This window comes from Sciurus carolinensis, chromosome X (assembly GCF_902686445.1).
Source record: "Sciurus carolinensis chromosome X, mSciCar1.2, whole genome shotgun sequence".
NCBI lineage: Eukaryota > Metazoa > Chordata > Mammalia > Rodentia > Sciuridae > Sciurus > Sciurus carolinensis.
In genome coordinates, this window is record NC_062232.1 from 14786459 (window position 1) to 14810341 (window position 23883).

Sequence of the window (23883 nt, forward strand, 5' to 3'; positions counted from 1 at the left end):
GGCACATAGATATGGCCAAGTTCACATCAGGAAACTTCTGCTGCAATTCTAGGGAGGACAGCCTCTTCACTCCCCACCCACCCTTCTCAGCCTACTCAAATAATTAAGTCCACCTGGGAGCTTAGGGTTTGACAATGTTTGAGGTGGCAGTCTATAATGAATTATGCTTTCAAAATGACTCAGAGGCATGGTGTCTGTCACCCACACTTAATCTGTGAGCCCCAGGAGGTCAGGAACTTATCTTTGCATTCTCAAAGTCTAGCACATTTCTGGAAAAAAAAGCACCCAGATATTCTATTAGTGAAGGAATGAGAGAATAAATGAATAAACCATCTCAGGGAAAGCTTTTAGTTTAGAAGTGTAGCTTAGAGAGATGGCTTCTAGCAGAACACGAGGCAGCAGTGTCAGGGCAGAAGGCAGCATTCTGTGCTATGGCTCCAGGGAAAGCTTGGCTGCCCACTTCGCTTTATTGGCTAAGGTCTGCACTAAATAGACCCAAGCATGTTGGCACCTGGCCACACTTAGCAAGCATCTCCACGACAGATGGCCGAGATGACTGCCTTATTTCTGTCATTGAGAGTAAGAGGAGGGTCAGAGTCCCTCAGGAGGAGCCTCTCTTAGCCTCCTAATGAACATTTCAACCAAGTTTCACTTTCCACATTTTTAGCTTTACAAGAGCACTTTTTTTGAAACAAGAACCAAACTGAACTGCCATAAAGACAAAGATGTGGGCCATGGATGTCACTCAGTGGTAGAATTTGCCTAGCATGCACGAGGCTTTGGGTTTGATCCCCAGCACCACAACAAAACAAAACAAGACAAAAAAACCACACACCATGTATGAGGTCACTTGCTGAAAAAGGAACCTCATGTTATACTTCCACAGACCACAAACTACAACATACTTCTGCTTTCTGATAGTAAAGGGGACAAACTCTTCAATGCTGTCACATAACTTTTCAATGGCACAGAGCATGCTCCTCATGACTGTGGCCATGGCAGCTGTGATTAAGGTAGAATTTCCATGACTAACTCATTGTGGTGCAAAGAAAATGTCCCAATTTTCATGGTGGGTTTTGAAATGAATCAAGCTGAAACTTGATACGAGCTTTCTCAGCCTAGCTGGGAATTTTTCCTCCTAATAGAAAATGATTTTAATGCCCATAAACTAGTCCAAAACTATTAAACTGGCAAGTGCTGGGGCATTTTTTAAAAGTTTCATAAGGATGAGAGGCTCTTGGCTCTTGTGAAAGTTGGAAGAAAACCCCTCTACAGACATATGGGGATAATTGATGTTGGACATGATAGAATTGGCTTGGAAAAGGCCCTGGGCTCTTCATGGCACAAGGAATTGCCCATTTTCCATGAACTTCGGTCACACCCTATTTACTTCAATTAGAAAATGTAGCCTCGTTTTCCGTGGATGGGAGGAATGGTACCAGTGACCACAGGTGACCTAAAGCACATCCACTGAAAATGCAGAGAAGGAATAGTCAAAAGTCTGAGACAGATCAGCTGTCGCCAGTGGAACTATTTGGGAACTCTTAAATGGCCCTGTTGATTCATTATAGCTCACTGCTCTGGACTTGAAAAGGAGCCCTACGATGGAAGTTTGTTACATTTGAAGCCTGGCAACATCACTACCTCCCAATAATTCTGGAAGCCATTCCTTGTTCTCCATATCCCTGTCTTAGATCATTAAAGCTGACTGAATTTCTTGCCTGGAACCACTGTAATACATTTCTCACTTTATGCCCCTTGCCACTCCATGTGCTGCCACCAGAGAGAAATGTATCAAGTGCCTGAGTATGTCTAACTAACTCCTTCTATGCCATAGAGGCTGGGCACAACTGAGACCTCTTCCAAGAAGTCAGACTGCACCCTAAGGCCTGGATTGAGTGCTTCCCCACTCACCCATCACTCTGATCTCAGCATTTAGTGCCCTGTACTAACATTCCTTATTGATTTATCTGACTCCTCCACCAGCCAGGAAATAAACGATAGCTTTTATCTCTGTTTTCCCAGGTCTACTATCATTCCTAGCTTGTGGTGAGTGTTCAATAGATGATTATTGAAAAAATTAACAAACAGCTGTTCTGGGCTTCAATTTTTTTCCATCATAAAACAATAAGAGAATTATCTGAGCCATCAGCTTCACAGGGTTATTCTCTTAGAAATGAGAGATTATGTGAAAACCCTTTCAAAAATCATCTAGGCAGAGTTTTGTTTTCAGACTATTAATGGAGTTGTGGGATTTGAGAACATGGATCTAAGAGCAAAGCTAGGAATCCTCCTACCTCCTTTTTTTAAAGATTTAAAATGAGAAAACCCAAAACCCATAGGGCTGCAGGTACTTTTTCTGCAATGAAGCAGCATCATAAGGCATTCTGGACAGCAGAAGGAAAATATCACCATGCACATTAGTCATTTGACTAAGGTGGAAATCTGTGCAGGCCACAAGATGGGCCCATTATTAGGGTGTAAATGAGTACCTGTGTTAGTTCAGTCACAGACAGGAAAATTAGCAATGATTAGTATCTTCAGGAAAATAGACCTTCCAAAGTGTTTAGGGATAGTGCAGATTAGTTTTACATTGGTATTTATAATCCAGATATGAAGTTTGCAGGACACAAGTGGCCAAAAGTACACAAGTTTTGAAACCCACATGCCAGTCACCCCACTACTCCCTGCTTCACACATACACATGTCCATTTCATCCTCACAAAAACCCATGCTGAATGGGCACTACTCTATCCCATGAAGGGAGAGATGGAAGGTCAGAGTTTAGAAAACTTTTGCTTAAGGACTCTACCAGAAAATGACATGGCTCCTACATACAGATTTATGTCCATGGGATTCTTTCTAAGACAGAACACCAAACAGATGGCAGGATTTCTGCACTATTCATTCAACTGTGAATTCTGAGAACTGTTTCCACAACAATAATTGTCTTTTGTGAAAAGAACTACTCTGTACTCTAATAACAAACTTGCCTTTTTTTAATTTCATATAAATATGTTTTGAAATGGGCAGAAAAAGGGACTGGCTTCTTTGAGGAAATTTCTGGCAAGAAATGAAAGTTATCAGGCAAGTTAAGGGGGACTGTATGGGTATTAGGTACAAAGTACGTTTACACGTCACTCAATAAGTGATAAGTTTTCTCTGATATGCAGAAGCTAATCCAAAAAAGGCAGGTGTTTAAAAAAAAAACAAGAGAAAGATCAGTGGAATTGATGAAGGGGAATAAAGGGAAGGGAGGAGAGATGGGATTAAGGAAAGACAGCAGAATGAATCTGACTTGACTTTCCTATGTACATATTCATTCCTATGTACCTATATTCATTCCTATGAATATACCCCAATGAATCTCACCATCATGTATATCCACAAGACACTAATTTTTATTTTATTTTTATTTATTTATTTATTTTTTTGCAGTGCTGGGGATTGAACCCAGGGCCTTGTGCTTGCAAGGCAAGCGCTCTACCAACTGAGCTATCTCCCCAGCCCGACACTAATTTTTAAAACCTACAAATAAATAGCAGAAAGATCAGTAGAGTAGAGCGAAGGGAGCAGGGAAGGGAAAGGGCAAGTACTGGAGACTGAATTAGAGCAAATTATATTCCATGCTTTTATCATTATATCAAAATGAATCCTAGGGGCTGGGGTTGTGGCTCTGTGGTAGAGCACTTGCCTAGCATGCCTGAGGCACTGGGTTTGATCCTCAGCACCACATAAAAATGAATAAATAAAATAAAGATATTGTATTCATCTACACTAAAATTTTTTAAAAAACGGATCCTAATGTTATATATAACTAAAAAGAACCAATAGAAAATTTTAAAAAAAGAATAAGAGAGGGAGATAGCTGGTTTAGTTACTCATTAATTCAAACATTTATTAAGTATCTACTTCATGCCAGGCAAAATGGATAGTTTTGAGAATAAAAGCAAAATTGCTCTTATTAGTGCTTTTCAAAAGAATTTGCAGTCACAATGGAAGTCACCTCTATCTGTACTATCCAATATGGCAGCCACTAGCTCCACATAACTACTGAGTAGTATATGGAGCATAGATGAGTACAACTATTTAAATGAAATTTAAATAGTCACATGTGGCAACAAAGATCTATATTATAACCCTGCATCTTGGTATTTCTTTTCATTTACCCTCAGTCCTTTCATTCAGTGTATATTTACTGAACATATACTATTAGCCAGGCACTGGGCTAGGCATAGGGGGATACAGGGATGGAACAAATAGCCATGATACCTGCCCACATATAGTTTAGAACCCTCTGAGACACACATTTATATGCATAATTACAAATTCTGCTGGTTATCATGAAAGAAAGATAAAAGATAAAATTAGCAATGACAGCACAGGAACATAATAGGGGTCACATCTTAGGAGAGGGAGTGATTTTCTTGGACTAATGCCAAGCAATGTTAAGCGGGAAAAAGTGGATTTCTACATTTGCATTCCTTTAAAATTGCTCAGTATAGGCCCAAATTTGCTATGCAAAACATTTTAATAAATTATATACTTCTTTATTGGAAATAATTGTTGAACTATTAGTCACAGGAACATAAACTGACACAACCTTTCTGTAATGCCATTTAGCAATACATATCACAAAATGTAAATACATACACCTCCAGATACATCAATAATGCTTCTAGAAATTAATCCACAGAAATATTTGTGAAAGCATAAAATGGTATATTTCTGAGGCCAGTGGTTTTCAGACTGTTTTGCCTTGTGTACTTCCTAAAATAATTGTGAAAACCCATGTATTTCCCCTCACAACCTTAAATTGACATCTAAAATTTTACATAAATTTTAGTTACACAAGATGTAATTTTTGCAGTATGCTAAACGTTGACATTTCAAAATATAATTTAGGTTGCTTGCTTAAATGTATTCATTCAATATATTTTTTAATAACACAGCAATTGACCACTATTGTCCACTTAAAAATACTATAAGATTTTAACAGTTGGAAATTTTACATCATTCCTTTTCCTTCTTGACTCCTTATTTTCCATCATCTGGTCCTCAATTTATTCTAATGCAACCTGCTTTTAAATCTTTTGTTAATAATGTTATCATCTTTTTTCTGATATAAAAATGTATACAAATTGAAATTTATGATATTTTTTCTTTTTTGAAATCATCAGGCTGTTAGTGTAAAAATACTTTTTTCTTCTGAACTGAGTTATTAAAATTATTAGCACAGAAATGATCAAATCATATGCATGCATACATACCATGCATCTTTATACATAATTTTTAAGCACAGAAAAGTAGAATTTTATTGGGCTTTTTTTCTCCCCAATACTTAATGATGTGTCTGGATGATTATTACTTAATGTCAAAATGAAATGACTTCATGTTGACCCTGTTTTTCATTTTAGAGATGTAAGTGCCAAGAAACTTTGTTCACAGAAACAGAAATAGGTGAGAATGGCAAGAACTTTGTTATTACAATGTCACTCAGTTCTCTGACCTCATGAACTATATACTCAAATTCAGTGATCCTGCATCATTGAGAATTATTTTTAACAACATATTAACAATTCGGTGGGTATCTCTTCCAAATTCATTGGAAGCAAAGAATTAGAAACCCACTGTTTAGTTAACAGAATTTACAGAGCAAGCATTCAAATCCAAGCATACCGGAGACTACACAGTTTATCTGACATATCTCATGCCTTTCTTGATGACTCGGGAACTATCTCATCTCTGTATCATGGTTTGCTCTGGTAACTCAAACTTAGGATAGTTAACATTCTATCCTTTTACATTTCTCAGTAAGAATTTGCATTTTAAATAATCAAAATAATTTTTAAAAGGGATGAGTAAATAATTTAAAAATCTATAAAAAGTCATGCATATACTCCTTATCAGTTACCTACACTTCCATAGGGCCAGCAAAATTCTTATAAGTAAAAATCAGTAAGCCACAGAAAACCCTCAATTAGACCTTAGAAAGGATCACATTATCTACAGATTAATAAACTAACACAGAGCTGGATGCTGTGGCACATTCCTATCATCCCAGAAACTTGGGAGGCTGAGGCAGGAGGATTATGAGTTCAAAGCCAGCCTCAGCAACTTAGTGAGGCCCTAAGCAACTCAGTGAGACCCTGTACCTAAATAAAATACAAAATAGGGCTGGGGATGTGGCTCAGTGGTTGAGTGTACCAAAAAAAAAAAAAAAAGAAAGAAAGAAAGAAACTAACATGGAAACTGAGCTCAGAGACAAACCATGGAACAAACTACAAAATTTTAAAGAAGATTCAGAGGCTAATAAGAGAATAGTTTTTTCAACGTCCAAAAAGCAGTTAAAAGAAATGGGAGTTAGAGAAACATGGATTATGAGGCTGGAGGGGGCTCCTTATAGTCATTTCATTCAAGCCCTTGGTTGAAAGATGAAAACCTAAGACCTAGGGCTGGAGGTATAGCTCAATGGTAGAGTACTTGCCCCTGGGTTCTATCCCAGTACCACAAATGAACAAATACACAAACAGAAAAGACATAAAATAAAAGACAAAAACAAACCCAAGACCCAGAGAGATGCAATGGTGTGCCAGATGGCCTGCTTCAACAAGGACAAGCAGCCTTGACAGAGGGTGTGTTTGCTTTTTGGACAGCAAGATGTACATGTCATTTCATCTTATTTGATAGCACTTACTTAGATTAAAAAAGAAACGGACACTCAAAACATGAAATGTTAATGGATATGTGAAACAGTAATATCCTAATGTTCAAAACTACCTGGGGGGCTGGGGTTGTGGCTCAGTGGTAGAGCACTTGCCTAGCACACTTGAGGTGCTGGGTTCAATCCTTAGCACCACATAAAAAATAAACAAATAAAATGGGGGTATCATGTTCATCTATAGCTAAAAATATATATTTTTAAAAACTATATGGAAGCCGAAATTATGCTGACTACAAAACTCAAGGAGGAAAGAGCTCCTGTCCCAAAGCCCAGAGCTCTTCTTACTCTACTGGGAGTTGTAGGAGTAGAGCCTCCTGAACTGCTTAGAGGGACTGAAAGGCTCCCATCCCCCAGTCTTGGAAACTAGATGAGTTGCTCTTCATTTGTAAAACTTGGGAGAAAAAAGACAACTGGGGTAAAAAGCATTTTAAGTGCTCTTAAAAATCTAATGTTCCATGACTGATTTAACTTTGTATATGTGTGTCGGGGGTGGGGGTTGTGGGGATGGCACCCGGGGCCTCACAAATGTTAGGCAAGCACTCTATTACTGAGGTGGCTCCAACCCCTCCATGACTGATTTTTTAAAAAATTACAAGCAACCCCCCCATATATGTATGTATATATTGAGCTGCTAATGGTATGGGTTTTCACCTGAGTAATGCTTCAACACCTAACTCCCTATGGAGCCCTCTGATTGCCCCACATTTCTTCTCTTCTCTGACCTTTCACCTTTGTAGACATGAGCTGGACCTGTGGTTTTCAAATACTGCCCCAAGAATTGATGTGTTCATGCCAAAGTTATCTCCAGTACATAAAGCACTGAGAAAAAGGTGAGCATGGTGAGTTTCCATTAAGCTTAATCTGTTCAATTTTTAAACTTGGAGATTATACCCTTTCTAATAATAGGAGATAACATTTTTTCAAACATGCTTCAATCATAAAATAAAAATTCGCAATCCCCCCCAATTGAAAGGCCTTTTGTAAATGATCTGTGAAATTCCAAAGAGCACAAACTATCAGAGAGGGATGACTTGAGCCTGGGGACGTGAAGAGAGTATTATTACCACAGGTTACTACAAAGGTATGGAACAGGCTTCTTTTGGTTCCAAATCAGGGTACCTTGTTAACCTTCAACTCAGCCTGTCATCACCAGATTCAATTACCTTTTAAGGGCGCCCACCAACCTCGCTCCTCAACTGCTAATCACTTTTCTTATTTCATGAATCAAAGTTAGCCGCCTACTAAGCTTGGCCAAGGTTTCCAGACCAGGCCTTAACAAGAGTCCATGGCAAAAGGAGGATTTTTGACCATTTATTTCATTAAGTGATAATAATAATAAAATAACATACTTAATAAATTATAGTTTGTCCATATGGTTTTAGTTTGACAAAGGGGTGTCTGAGCATGATTTTCTGGCAGGTTGTGTATCCCTCTGGATATCTGCAAGAAAAACGGAAGCCAAGCTGGGCTCTGCCAATCCACGAGCCCACAGCTAGTGGGCGGAGAGTGGAGAGCATCCAAATAAATGCCATGTGCAATCTGAGAGCTGACTATCACCTGTTCCCATCTTGCTTCCACATTCACCTGCAACTCATAGGCCTCTGTGGAGTACATCGTGGATATAGTGAAGGCTATTATATAAGTGTCTTTGTTGTATGCAGACTACTTGGAATCTGTAGTAGTCTTTGGATTTGTATCTGAAAAGGCTGAAAAGGGTTTCAGCACATAGGAAAGGTAGAGGCGCTCAAGCCATTGGGCTGGGTGAAGATTGTGAAGGCCCTTCACAGAGGGGTAGGCAATCAAAATACAGGGGGAGGACACACCATTTTGGCACACAAGTGAGCTTTTCTGAGGCTGGTTGCAAGTCCACATGGCTACTAGGCATTATATAATTTATTAAGTATTTTATAATTATCACTTTATGAAGCAAATTGTCAAAATTCTCTTCTAGCCATGTTAAGGTATGATCTAGAAATTTGGACAAGGCTAGAGGCTTGCTAACTTTGGTTCATCAACCAAGAGCCATCTTAACTGATGTTCCCGCACCTAATGTATCCCTCCAACCCTCCCCAGATGATTATATTCCTCCTTACAGGCTGACAGGTGGAGGTGGCTTGGGAGGATGGCACTGTTCACACTCTGTGTCCTAGAATAAGTCACACCACCAAATATATCACTCCAATGAAGTTAGGTAACATTTGTCATGGTCTCCCCACTATGATTCGTTTGACCTTTTCCTGTGTTTCTATAGTCTTCATGAGACATTTCTTATTGTCATTACCAACATTTATTGCTTTTGCACTCATCTGATGTGATGGGGTAAAAGATGTTTATGGAACCCCCCCATAACTAAGCACAAGCCCAGTCCCCAAGATGAACTACTAAGGCCAAGTCTGCCCTGTTGGGGGTGCAGAGGTGGAGTGAGTACCTGTATTCTGATGAAAACCAATGTCTTTAACTGTGAAGGTCTGTAAGTGGAAATGCTCAGTTTATATCCAGGATCAGGCCCTTTATTTTTATGGTACCAGGGATTGAACCCAGAGGTACTTGACCACTGAGCATATCACCAGTCCTTTTTATATTTGATTTAGAGACAAGGTCTCAATGAGTTGCTTAGTGCTTTGCTAAATTACCAAGGCTGGCTTTGAACTCAGGATCCTCCTGCCTCAGCCTCCCAAACTGCTGGAGTTATAGGTGTGTGCCACCATGCAAACTGAATCAGGCCCCTTAAAGGACCCAGAAAGATGAGGCCTCCACATGGGCCCAATTCCTGTAGGATTGAAAGACACCATTTGAAATGAGTGTTGGTGGCCAGCTTGATCAGTTTTACTCAGGGAAATACCTACACTGCCAGTCCTGAGGGGTGGGAACCAGGGAAGGCTCAAGGCAGGGCTGGGAGGGGGTCAGGCCTAGCAGCTGTTCTGAATTAAGTCAGTCTCCATAAGCAGCAGGAGGAAACAAAAATGTGGGGGTTAACAAGCAATTAATTAGCATTGCAGCCTGTTTTGCTTCCATGGAATAGTGTCTGATGCTCAGTACAATCTCTTTCCTTTTCATTACCACATTTGAGAAATGTAGAGTGCTTCTCAAATATTCCTGATGGAAATTTAAGTTTGATTGTGACTTGTGTCCCTTAATAGGTGCTAGAGCTGCACACATCCACACATGCACACCCCACACTCTCACATGCAGACTTGTACAACAGCAGCAAATGCATCTGCCATTTCTTGGCTTGGGAAATGCCAAGCACATCTCTGGTCCCAAAGGCCATGTTTGAAGGTCACTGGTAAGGAGACAGTTTCTGTAGAAGTGAGCAGTGACTGCATCTCAAATGTTAAGTTCTCCTGCCTAAGCAATTATCCCCAAGAAGTGGGGAGGTGTTCACATACATGCTTATCCAGTAGTCTATCTGGAACTCTCCACATGTCACTCATGGGGTTCTTTACAGCAGGGCACATTATGTTCTATGAAACCTGGGAAAGTGCTCAACAACCTGAAATGCTGCAAAGACCAATAACTGGCTGTCTAGCTCCAAAAGAAGAAATTTAATATAAACTTTTCTAATGTAATATTATAATACAAGCAGGGCAGAAAAACCAATAATCCAAATCAGGGGATAGAAGACATCTTGCAAACTCTGCCCAAGAAACACCTAGAAATGATTTCTCATAGTAAAAGGTAGAAATTGCAAATTAAGGTAAGATTTTAACCCCTTATTTTTGCAGATTTGGTATCAGTCACAAAAATTTTCTACTAATGGTCACTATTAAATTGCTTTATATATGTCCTGTTTAGCTTTACTATACAGAATACAGATTTAGAATTTAGCATTGATCACATTTTATTTGTTGACCTTTTACTTAATATCCACTTAAACACTAGCTCTCAAACCACTGGAGAATATCTAACCTGAAGTACAATGCTCTGTGTGAAAATCAAGTTCAAGTCATATCACTGTTTCTAGGGCAAGTAACTTGCCACAAGCTCAAGGAAGAACTCTCTCTCCAGGGTCATGGCTTTGTCCTTGGTTGATGTTTAAGTGAATTGCTTAATATATATTTACTCTTGTGTACACGAAGTCACTAGTTTCCAAAAGCTCTGAAATTATTTTCAAAGTAGGTTTTATATAGATTCTCAGGAAATCAGTCCACTCCAGGGAACACAAGGCTGTACTTGGAGTCGGGGAAAACAGCCCATCTGTTCCCAATTTACCATCAGCTTCTTGACACAGACAAGGATTTCTTGATCTCTGTGCTATCCATATTTGGGCCAGGGTCATTCTTTGTTGCTCATGGGGTTGCCCTGTGCACTGTAAGATGTTAAGTAGCACCCCTGGCCTCTACTTACTATGAACCAGTAGCCATCATATGATGTGACAATCAAAAATGTGTCCAAAAATGGTGCCAAATGTCCCTTAAGGAGAGCAGTTGAAAACTACTGATATAGATCACCATCTTGCACTGGAAGTTTGGACTTAACTAGGTTCAACCCCACTCTGCTTCTTACTAGCTGGTTAACCTTGCCCAAGTTACCTGGTTTTCTTTATTCCCTGTATATTTTACTCTAAAAACACAAGTCATTATACCACTTCCTCACAGGTTGTGGATGATGAGAAAAATGTGCCAAATATCTGGTAGGCATCCATGAATATCTGTTCCTTCTTTCCTTCCTCTTGTGTGTTCCACTAACAGTATTTAAACACTAGAAAATAGGAATGCTGGGAGAGGGGAGAGAAAAACAGAGGATCTTCTCTCCATTGTACTGGAGCAGTGATTCCAGCACCAGGCTATGAGACACAGCTACATCCCTCAGAGGCAACCATCTGCAGCTGTACTTCAAAGAGGAATCACAGATTCTAAAGGTATGTTCTACCCCCCAATATGTTTATAGAACACTCCTAAACCTTCCCAACACTCTGGGATTATTCTATCGCCACAGCTATAATCAGCTACATATCAATGTCCAGGTGGGCTTCCATTTAAGAAAACCATGTAAAACAATACACATAGCTCTAAGGGGACTTATTTTCATCCCCAAATGATTCCTCTACGAGTTTTTGAAGAGCTTTCTTAACATATCCAAGATATAACTCTATGTATAAAAAACTGGTTTACACACAGAAACACCAGGATAGCAGTTATTGTTCACAACTATTTTTGTAAAGTGGGGCAGAAGCACACTTTTAACCCTACACATATAGATTATACTGTTTATTTATTTATTTTTAACACTGGGACCTTAATGTGTTAGGAAAATTTTAATGTTCCCCTTTTTTTCTTTTTAACAGTTTTACTGAGGTATAATTTATTTACCATAAAATTCACCCATCTTAATACTTTTTAGTAAATGTACACAGTTGTACAATCATCATCACAATCCAATTTTTGAAACTTTACAATTGATTCCCAAATCAAATGGCTATTTTTTTTTGATGTGGTCAAATGGCTATTAAAAATTCCTAGGGGAAAAAAAGGAAAAAGTTGTGAAAATGTAACAAGTAATTGGAGGTTGCTTTCTGTGGTAAATTATACTTTGAAATATTTTTACATATTGCTGAGGCTCATTTATGACATCATGTTGAAATCACCTTACATGAATAATTTTTAAATGAAACATTTTTTGAGGATGGAAAAGACTCATATTGGACTTGATCTAGTTATCAGATTCAAAAAGTGCCTTGTATCAAGAAAAAAAAATCCTAGGGCATAAGGAAATACTTTTACACTTCCTGGTCCAAATGAACCACAGTCCCCAGGCATCCATAAGAGATCTAATGACAAGTTGAAGTTAGCCTTCATATCTTCTGAACCATATTCATGGTCCAAATTTAACCTTAAAGGTACCAACTCTTGGCCCCTAAATTGACTACAGTGTAAACTGTGCTCGGGGGTCAAGTTGAAGACAAAGGGGAAATCTTCACCTTTCATCAGCTAAAGAGAGGGTGGTGTTGAGATAAAGAGATAGAAATGGGGCTGGGCGTGGTGGCGCATGCCTGTAATCCCAGCAGCTGGGGAGGCTGAGACAGGAGGATCACAAGTTCAAAGCCAGCCTCAGCAAAAGCAAGGAGTTAAGCAACTCAGTGAGACCCTGTCTCTAAATAAGATATAAAAAAGGGCTGGGGGCTTAGTGGTTAAGGGCCCCTGGGGTTCAATCCCTAGTACAAAAAAAAAAAAAAAAAAAAAAGGAAATGAGGAGAGTTGGAGGAGACTTGAATAGAATGGAGGAAAAAACCAATTCAAAGATGCCAAGCAACTAAGGAGGAATGAGAAGGACTTTCTCCAAGTCAATTAGTTGAAACTAGGTGGCTTAGTTCACAGGCTGCCTCCTATCTGGAGGTCTGTTGCTATGTGCTCTAGAGGCAAAGGCACTGAAAATTTCTCTGTGGTATTGAAGTATAACAATAAATCCTGCCATGTAGTGGGAACTACAATATATGGCATAATAAAAGTAAATGTTATGGCACTTGACTCTGTGGCCTATAATCTCCCATTCAATCAGAACAGAGATTATGGTATCAGCAAGAGAAAACTGGACAATTTAATTTTCCTTTCTATTCATGCACAGGCCTATGTTGGAGCTGTTCCATATTTTCTATTATGTTACTTGAAATATGGCCGTGTAGTTTGATGCAAACAATATCTCAAACTGACATCAGCAACTTAGTTTTGGATCAATTGATTTCATTCTAAATTATTGTTGGCTGACAGATGCTGGTAGCTGCCCACATGAGATCTGAAAAAAGTCATGTTCTCTAATTTAATATTACAATAATTTTAAATTACAGCTTTATTAAGAGGAAACAGACTTATTTATAGCTAACACTGATGATTTCTAATGACTTTTAGGACTATATTATGCTATTCACTGAAACCCACATTTGGACAGCTTCAATTGTCTAAAGCACTAACAAAACATTCGGGCACAAATAACTTCCTCCTTGATTCAAAGCAATGAAGAAATGCTACAAAAGCAGCCCTCAAGAGAGCCACCCGCTCTGCAATGCCCTTTTCTCCTTGGCTGATCTATGTACAAAGAACATTTCTGCTGTTGGGCCTAAAGACATTCTGCTTAAAATCTGTTCCTCCCTTGGATTCTGAGATGTTGCAAGATCACACTTTTCCATTAACTGTGGACTTTGCCAGGGTTTGATCTTTTTTGTGGGGGTGGAGGGGGTGTATTGGGGATTGAACTCAGGGGCATTCAACCACTGAGCCACATTCCCCAGCCCTATTTTATATTTTATTTACAGACAGGGCCTCACTAAATTGCTGAGGCTGGCTTTGAACTTGGGATCCTCCTGCCTCAGCCTCCTGAGCCACTGGGAATACAGGCATGTGCCACTGTACCTGGCTCAGGGTTTGATCTTGAGCCCTAAATTCATCTTCACTTCCCTCCCTCCCTCCCTCCCTTCCTTCCTTGTTTTTTTCCTTCTTTATTTATTTTTGGTACCCAGGAATTGAAGGGACACTTAACCACTGAGCCACATGCCCAGCCCTTTTTATATTTTATTATATATATATATTTTATTTGTTTATATTTTATTTTGAGACAAGGTCTTGCTAAGTTGCTTAGGCTGACTTTGAAGTCAAGATCCTCCTGCCTCAGTCTCCCAAACTGCTGGGATTACAGGCATGCACCACCTCACCTGGCTTCATCATCCCCTTTCTTATGGTAAAGATTATCTTCTTTCTGACCCTATGGCCACTTCTAAGCAAACAACATTAATAATAAGCATTTCTATTAGTATTTTTTTTCTGCAGCCCACTAAGTGGTTTGACAGAATTCTGGAAGACAAGGCAAACACAGATAAGGAAGTAGAAGCTCAAAGAGTCTGTAAGTTACAGAAAGCCATCCAGCCTGGAAGCTGAAGATTCAGCACTCAAACCCAGGTCTGCAGATGCCAATTCTGCAACCTTCTCTCCTGCCACTGCTTCCAGGGAACTCCTAATCTCTATCTGCAATCCCTGCCAGTCTCTGGAGCCCCAGACCTCTATTTTCAGACATCCAGCACTGATACAGGGATGTATGCCCAAATCGTTAAGTCAACATGCTTAACTAAATCCATCACATTCCCCCCCCAAACCAGCTCCTTTTGCTGACATACTCATTTCTACTCAGGTCATTTTTACCCTAGTCATCCAACCCTAAAAACCTCACAACTAACATATCATTCTCTCTTCCTCCCTGCTCCCACAGCCAAGATGTTACTAAGGTCTAGCAATAATTCTCCTGTATTGCTGCTTTTACATCCTTTCCTTTATCCCCAATCCTTTGTGAGCAACTTAATTCTGGCTCTCTCTCTTACCTCAAGTATCAAATAACCCAACTCCTTGACACCTAGCTTTCTTTCCTCTAATTGGTCCCACGAAGCTCTCTATCCTAATTTTTAATTGTGATCATGTCACTTAAATGTCAACCATCAATGGCTCCCACTACAGAATAAACTACAAATCTATCCCCTGTAAATGCAATCTGGTTCCCACTTGTATTTCCAAGTCAACTCTCCTTCTTCCCAGAACAAACACTACTGCAGCCAGGCTGGTTTACACATAACTGTCAATACTATCCATGTGGTTTCCCTGCCCACCTTCTCCCCTGACTAATAAAAATCCAACTTCAAGGAATGGATAATTCCATCCTCCTTTATGGAGCCGATCCCAGCAGGCCAGTCCTGGGGAAGATCCTTTCTTTTGATTAGCATTACTTTCTACCACTCAGTCATCATTTGCTGCTTTAAAGGGCTCAAACAGATCTAATGCCAATAGAAGGCAGGGCCTATATGAGGGCCTTAGTACCAAGGCGGCCTTGTATTTAAATAGCAGGTACTCAAGTATTTATTGGTTGATTGAATAGTTACCAATTATCATTTAATGCAATGCAAATAATATATATATATATATATATATATATATATATATATATATATGGTTAATTTGAGGTATTACAGTCTTCTGGGACTAATGCTTTCTTGGCAAAATGAAAGAACCAAACCTCAGCATCATCTTTCTGGGTTCCCAAATATATACATCTGGTGCTTAGTTTCCACAGTATGAAAAGCTTCTATAGACTTATCCTTTCCCCATCAATGCCCCCAACATTTCCAAACTAGTTGATTAAACTGGAAAACATACTATTCATGTTTGGGTGATAGCCTTGTTAGGTATCTCCAAACTCAAAGAAAATAAAGGCTAAAGGTCAATGCTCTTCACAAGCAATACATAGGGCTCTGTGTACTCTGGAGGTGGAAAAATGCTTCCCTTCCTGTGTTAGGCCCCACCTGACCTTCACCAACATTTGCTGACCAGTCATTCTGAGGCCCAAATATGGACCCCAGTGGTAGAACTGGAACTGCATCAGGCTCATTTTGATGATTCCCTTTCATTCACAGATGATCACTGCTCTGCTTCTCCCTGTCTTTTCACCAGATTGAATGCTACAGCAGGCCAGAGTTCCTGCTATTATTGCATCAGCCCAAGCTGTCAGGTTATGCTCTGTGACTGGGCTTCTCAAAGGCTGGCTGAGGATGTAAACCAGCTTCTGGAAACAGGGCAAGTACTTTTGGTATTTACAGTCATGACCACACATTCTACCCACAAGCCTTCACGAGGTCAGGGCAGAGAGTGCAGGTCAGCAGTTTGCAAAGATGCAATTCTATTAGCAGATTCATAAGAAAACAGCAGCACCCAAACGGGAGGAAAACTAGGCAAGAAGAATGCTCATGTCAAGCACTCTAGTGCTTTTATAAGGCCTGCCAACTGTTGAACATTTGTTTCTAAATTGAGTGGCCAACACAGATGATGCTGGAAATCGATATTCCATGTCAAATCAATCTCTGATAATGATTGCCAGAGGCTGAGGGGTGGGGTGTGTGCAGGAAGGAGGTGGGTGTGGTCAGAAAAGAGCAATGTGAGGAATCCCAGTGGTGACAGAAATGTTGTGTTTTGTCTGTGGTGGTGGATACACAAACCTACACATATGAAAAAATTCGTGGAGAACATATCACACACAGTTATTAGCAAAACTGGGCAATCTGAGTAAAATTGGAAGATTGCATCAACATCAGTGTCCTGGTTGCAATGTTGTACTATAGTTCTGGAAGATATTATCATGAGGGGGTGGGACTGGATAAGGGTATACAGAGATCTCTGCCATTTCTTACAAGTGTCTGAATCTCTAATAACCTCATAACACAAAGCAAACTAAAATAAAGCAAATTTCAAAATATAGCCCTCTACAATACACAGAATATGAGAGAATGCTAGTAGGTACAAATAAAAAATGTAAAGCTAAAACAAGTTTGATCCCTGAATCTGGACTTTCTAACAGAGTTGTCATCCAGGTGAAACCACCAAGAACCTCATCTCCATCCAGGGATATCTAAAAATGAAACTGACTTTTGTTTACCCAAAGAGATTTTAGCCCTTTTCCTGTTAATCACATGGTGGTATCCTGACCTTGAGAAAACTCACTCACGTAGGAGACTAAGTGGCAATTACCATACCAAAACTCATTTTAAACCCAGAGTCCAAATACTTAGTGCTGGATCTACAATGAACCCTACCATTTTGCATTTGCACTCATTCACTTTATGCTAAATTCACATATCACTGGAAAAATGTGCTAGTGCCCACTTTCACAAAAAGGTTTATTCATCATTTCTTTTCATTAGACTTTGCAAGGAGTTTCTGCTAAGGCCAGGAAGGGGAAAAATCCTAGGCATTCTGTTTACATGCAGAAAACACCATCACTTCCCTTCTTTACAAATCTGTGACATCTAAAGCCAAGCAAGGACTGGCAGCCTAGCATTTCAATGGTCATGTTAGTTCTCATCACGCTGCTTGAAGCAGGAAGGAGGGATCTGCAATTCCTTTCCAACTCTGGAACAAGAAGCAGAACAATGTCTTTACTTACCAATATCATTGCTGCGATCTGAGAGATCCTTGTCCAAGATGCTGGATAGCGTACTGCCCGTCAATTCAATCTTTGGACCGTCACCCCTACATTAAAAACACAAGTCCGAACATTTAATAATCGGTATGTGTTCTTATCATTCTGTGAACTTTCTTGCTGTATACATGTTAAGGAGGGTGCTGTGCATGGGGCAAGTGGCACTGTTGCCTGTGAGAGAGCCACAGGGAACCAATGGAAGCCAATGAGCTGCCCAGCCACATCGGCCGTGGTACAATCTGGGAGTGGTCTGGATGACCCCCTCTCCTGCACATAGATATGAAGACGGCTATTTTAATGACTGCTCGCCAGTGCACCTCCAGCCACAAACCCTCCCTCTGAATACACAGGGTGCAACGTAGGACTGCTCCCGCCCCATGGCCAAATAAGCACTGGCAAACTGGGAGCTTCCCTTTTAAGGAACACGGAATTTAGCCAATGCTGCTTGTCAAAGGTCAGCTACTTTTAACCTTGAGGAAAAGGTTCTCTGGCCTGGGGCTGAGGCATCAGCCAGGCTGTTGACAGGCACAAGGTGTCGAGTTGAGATCTGGCAGCCTGAAAGCTGGCACTGGGGCACAGGTCTGTAAAATTAGATGGCTCCTGGGTGGGTGCCCCTGTGCCCATCAGGACACAAGTGATTTCCTGTATCTGGGCTGGAAGCAGCACATGTTTGGGATGGGAACAGGCCTTCAGGACAATGAGAGAAACACAGCTTCCTCATACACAAGCACAGGGTTCTTCCAAATTCCTCTAAAAGGGCAGTTCTTTGGTCCTTTCAGGGAAATGAGTCTTGAACAAGATTATCCAAGGGCTGTGATGGCAGTGCAACAGGGAAAGATCCTTGCTCAAATGAGAAGGAGAGGCTGAGCAGTTGTTCCAGCAAAGCAACAGAAATAGTCCCTCTCATAGCTCCTGAAGGTCACCATGGCCTGAAGCTCAACTACACAAGGAAGAACAGTCATTCAACAAGCACTTGCCAAATACCTACTGTGCTGGGGATATGGAGAGGGCCAAGTCAGGTGGTACCTACTTTGGAAAGAAGCATGGTCTAAATGGGAGAGATAGACAAACAACCATAAGCCCATATGGCATAGGCCATGCACAATACAGGTATGACACAGTCCTGTGTTTGTTCAGGGGATTTGTATGGCCTAGGATGGAAGGCATATCAAAGAGACAGCATTACAGCTGGGCCTGGAGAAAAAGGGAAAGAAGTCATATTTGTAAGAGGCATGACTGAGCAGGGACGCATGGGTAGATTAGGGTGCACGTGTGCCCAGAGGTCCTTAGAGAGAAGCAAGAGGAAAAAAGGTGGCAAGGTTGGAGAGGGCCACGCTGTGCTGTGCTGGGTGTGATAGAGTTTGGTGTGTCTTGGAGGTAGTGAGGGGTGGAAGGAAGGCTGCAGCAGAAGACCTGTAAACTTGCAAGGAAAGGAGGGTGGTGGAAGCAGGCTGGATCCAAGGGCATGACCTCTTACTAAGAGTAATATCATTAGAATACTGCTCTATGAGTGTGCACTATGGGATTTACTGGGCCTTTCAGAACTAGGTTGAAATACAAGTTTAGGCAGAGCATGCTCTACTAAACTTGGAAAGGGGAAATAACTTGGGCTTCATAAAATGGCCTTTATTTCTTGCCTCGTCCAACTTCCCATGACTGTGGGGCCCTCAAGCCAGGGTTCTGTTGCAGACTCTTTCTCCATCCCCTGGCCACCACAGCTCAGATCCCTCAGTGCCACTGAGTCAAATAGGTCCTGAGCCAACTAGAGTGGTGGAATGGGGGAAATATATTTCAACACATTTTTATTTTCATGGCTCTGGCATCCAGTAATTTGAAGGTACAGTCAATTCCCCATATGCATGTGTTCTGCATCTGTGGATTCAACCAACCTAAGACTGTATAACTCAGCAGCAATGAAACAAATAATCTGATTTTTTAAATGAATGAATGAATGACCTGAATAGATGTTTCTCAAAAGAGGATATACCAATGGTCAACAGGCTTATGACAAAAAAAAAAAAAAAAAAACAACCCACTCAACATCATTAATTGTCAGGGAAATGCAAATCAAAAACACCATACCTCATCCTACCTCAGTTAGAATGGCTATTATCAAAAAGACAAAAAATAAGAAGTGCTGGAAAGGACATGGAGAAAGAAGAACTGTCATATACTATTGGTGGGAATGTAAATTAGTACAGTCACTACAGAAAACAGAACTAGTGTACAGAAAACAGAACTAGAAGTAGAACTATTGTATGATACAGCAATCCCCCTTTAGGTATACAGCCAAGAGGAATGAAATTGTTATGTCAAAGAGACAGCTGTACTTGCATGTCTATTGAAACACTATTCATAATAGCCAAGATATGAAATAAATCTTTGTGCTCACTGATGGATGAATACATAAAGAAAATGTGGTATACACACACATACAAACACACATGTGTATACATTGGAATATTATTCAATCATAAAAGTAATGAAATTCTGTCTTTTCCAGCCTGGGAAGAGGCAGAGGTGGGAAGAAGAGGACTAAAGAGTATAGGAGTGCAGTTGGATAGGAGGAATAACTTCTAATGGTCTTTTTTTTAGAACTGGGGATTGAACTGAGGGGCACTCGACCACTGAGCCACATCCCCAGCCCATTTTTGTATTTTATTTAGAGACAGGGTCTCACTGAGTTTCTTAGGGCCTCGCTTTTGCTGAGCCCAGCTTTGAACTCTCAATCCTCCTGCCTCAGCCTCCTGAGCTGCTGGGATTACAGGCATGTGCCACCATGCCCAGCACTTCTAATTTTTTATAGCATAGTAGAATAACTAAGGTTGACAGAAATTGACTATTTCAAAATAGCTAATAGAGAAGATTTTGAATGCTTTCAACACAAAAATGATAAATGCTTGAGGTGGCAGATATACAAATTACTGTGATATGATCATTATAACCTTTTATACATGTATTGAAATATCACACTGTACCCCATAAATATGTAAAATTACCACCTGTCAATTAAAAATAAAAAAATTGAAAAAAGAAAAATGTTCAGTGAAAAAATTGCATCTGTACTGAACACATACAAACTTTTTGTCTTGTCATTATTCCTTGAACAACACAATATAACACTTATTTGCATGGAATTTACATTCTATCAGTTATTATAAGTAATCTACCTATGATTTAAAGTACAAAGGAGGATATACATAGGTTAAACAGAAATACAAGACCATTTTACATTAGGGGCTTGAGCATCGAAGGATTTGGGTATCCTTGGAGGAGGTTCTTAGAAATGACCCCCCCATGGGTACTCAGGGATGACAATAAGAAATATTTTAGAAATGAAGAATTATTAGTAGTAAAGCATCATTATCATTTTAAAATATCATCATTATCATTTTAAGTCTTTCTTTCCCCAGATAGAAAAAAATAAGTTCTTGAATATTACTTGTTAGCTACAGGGCTTGAAGGATTTGAGGGTTTCGTCCTCCAAACTAACAGACTCAACTCAAGTTATACTCACAGCCAGACAGTCTCAACCATTCTGGAATGCACCAAGAACCAGAACTTACACGTCCTGCCTGGGGAGAGAGGTCATTCAGATAGTGGGACTAGTTAATTTCGCTAGGCTGGGTTTTTGTTGTTGTTGTTGTTGTTTTTCTTTTTGGCTTTCTTTATCTGGTCAAGAGGGAAGATGGTTTGAGATGAAATCCTGGTGGGAGGCTCAGCAGTAAATAAGAGGGACTATTGGAGAGAAGGAGTTTTGCTCCTGAGTTAATCACATATATCTCAGAACAATGTGGCTGCTTCTGAATGTGTGGTTTATTTTGGTAACCATCAATCTTGGAGCTGCTGTGTTCCTCTTTGATTTGACAGCTGGAAGCTTCCAGTCCAACATGAACCTATCTTGAGGGGTTGTTGGGAGATTCTCTTGTATATTATCGTACTCATCATATCTTGAATTTTATTATTTTCTACCCTTATTTCCCTTTTACTGTCACTCTCAACTATTTTATTCTTTTATTTGGGATCTAGTTTTTAAATAATTTTCAAATATTTTATTTAACTGACAATAATTATACATATTTAAGGGGTACAGTGTGATGTTTCAAAACACATGTGCTGTGAAATGATCAATCAGGCTAATTAGCATATCTATCACCTCAACTAATTATCATCTTTTTGTGGTGAGAACATTTACAATCCTTTCTTTAGCTGTTCTGAGACTGCAACACATTATTAAATATAGTCACGATGCTGTGTAATCAAGCACTAGAATTTATTCTTCCTCTCTGAAACTTTGTGCCCTTTGACCAATGTCTCCCCTTTCCCTGTCCACTGCCTCCTCCTCCAGCCACTGGTAACTGCCATTCTACTCTCTCTTTCTGAGTTTGACATTTTTAGATTTCATATATGAGATTTGTGTACATAGTGATCTTCTTCACTTAATCTTCAGAAGAGGTCTTTGTTATTTATCCCTTACTAGTTTAATGCTTTGTACATGTAGGTATGTCCAAAAAAGTTTCTGTAAATGAATAGGCTAATATTATGATTTGTCTGGACATTGTATACCTTAGGCAATAATCTGTGAATAAGTTGCATTCTTGATCCTATTCCTAACCTATCTTAGTTCTTTCAGACTGACAATATACTGTAAACTGGTAGCTTGTAAAAAATAAAAATTCATTGCTCACAGTTCTGGAGGCCTGGAAGACCAATATCAAGATGCCAGCAGATTCAGGGTCTGTTCAGGGCTGCTCCCTGATTCATAGATGTTGTCTTTTCACCATGTCCTCAAGTAGTAAAAGGCTGTAAGGTCTCTTATAAGGACACTAATGCCATTTGTGAGGGCTCCACGCTTGAGACCTAATCACCTTCCAAAGGCCCCACCTCCTAATCCAACACCTTGGGGGTTAAAGGAAAAGTCATTATGCTACAAGTTGGCCAAAGTGGCTGCTCTTCAATTGATATTTGGTGTGTTCTGGGTGGACTCGAGCCAGGGAGAGGGCTTTCTGACTCAGGGAAGAGTTTCATATCTCTGGGATTAGTCTACAGGTTCGGTACAGATGGTCTGATACCCTGATCCATGAGAGACCAACTAACTATGCCCTAGTGACTCCTCCCCAGATCTAAAGCACCAGCCACATTCTGACAGGAAGGAGATTAGGATCTTGCTCATCTCTCTAACTGAGCCCTGATCTCTCATGCCAAGAGCCAGACACAAGCTTCAGTGGAAATAATCTATGTAGGGCCAGAAGCAAGCCTATTTTGAAAACACAGTAGGTGTAGTTTAAAAAAGGTTCTGATCCTTCCAAGTAGGGGAACTGCAGCTGGTGTTTTGACAGTGCTCAGACTGTGGGTGTATAAGCATTTTACAATGTCTATTTGTAAATGCCTTTCACTGTATTTATAGCCTCTTTACAACAATGCTAATGAACTTCAGTTCTAAAAAATACCAGAATTTCTGAAATTCACTGAAGCACATGTCTGGAGTGCCTGGCATCCAATGAGGATACAGCTCTCCATAGTCCCCATTCTTCCCTAGTCTGCCTAACACAAGGGTACCTTTTTTAGCAAAACAGGGTGTTGTTGAATTCCAAGAAAAAGGAAGAAGCCCATCCTTTTATCATTTACCAGTTCCTGTAAGTGTTTTTATTTGGTGGGTTTTATGGTCACAGCTGTTAAATAAAAGAACACAGTAGAAGGCTGGCAATACAAAGCACCATCTATCCAAAGGTTTCAGAACAAAGTTATCCTGGCTCATTTCTGATTTTGAAATTAAAATAATGCTATTTTGTGTATTTTTCTTAGCAGCTTTAGTTATAGACACTTAAAATATGTGCCTTGAATAGATAACTAGCAACTAAGAGTCTCCTTACTTTTCTGTACAGGGAGGCTAAATCACAGAAAAGGGACTGAATGGTTGAGGGAACTGAGGAGGGAAAAATAGAACCTAAGATTCCATGGAAATAACAACAGCAGCTACTGCTTGCTGAATGCCTACCACATGTCAGACACTAGAAGAGCATCTTTCATGTGTTAAGTATTCCATCCTCACAACTAACCCTGGAAGTATCCACTATGTCCTGAACCTCCTTCAGGGGCAGGTACCTTGATTCTACTGCTGGGAAAGCTGTCATTGGGTGGTTTCTAGCTACTGGCCCCTCCAGGGACTGTCTCAGCTGTAGAGAGCCTCCTTGGCTGAGGCACTCCCTCTC

At 40.1% G+C, this 23883-nt stretch overlaps 1 protein-coding gene across 4 annotated transcripts in view; it reads right to left on the bottom strand.

The window, feature by feature from the left end:
* The window catches only part of Sh3kbp1 (SH3 domain containing kinase binding protein 1), a 336423-nt gene that overhangs the window by 18697 nt on the left and 293843 nt on the right, over positions 1 to 23883 (bottom strand). For all 4 annotated transcript variants that reach the window (XM_047536039.1, XM_047536036.1, XM_047536037.1 and 1 more), the window contains one exon: positions 17636 to 17721. In XM_047536039.1, coding sequence (XP_047391995.1) covers positions 17636 to 17721 — 86 coding nt within the window. The remainder of the gene's footprint in view (positions 1 to 17635; positions 17722 to 23883) is intronic.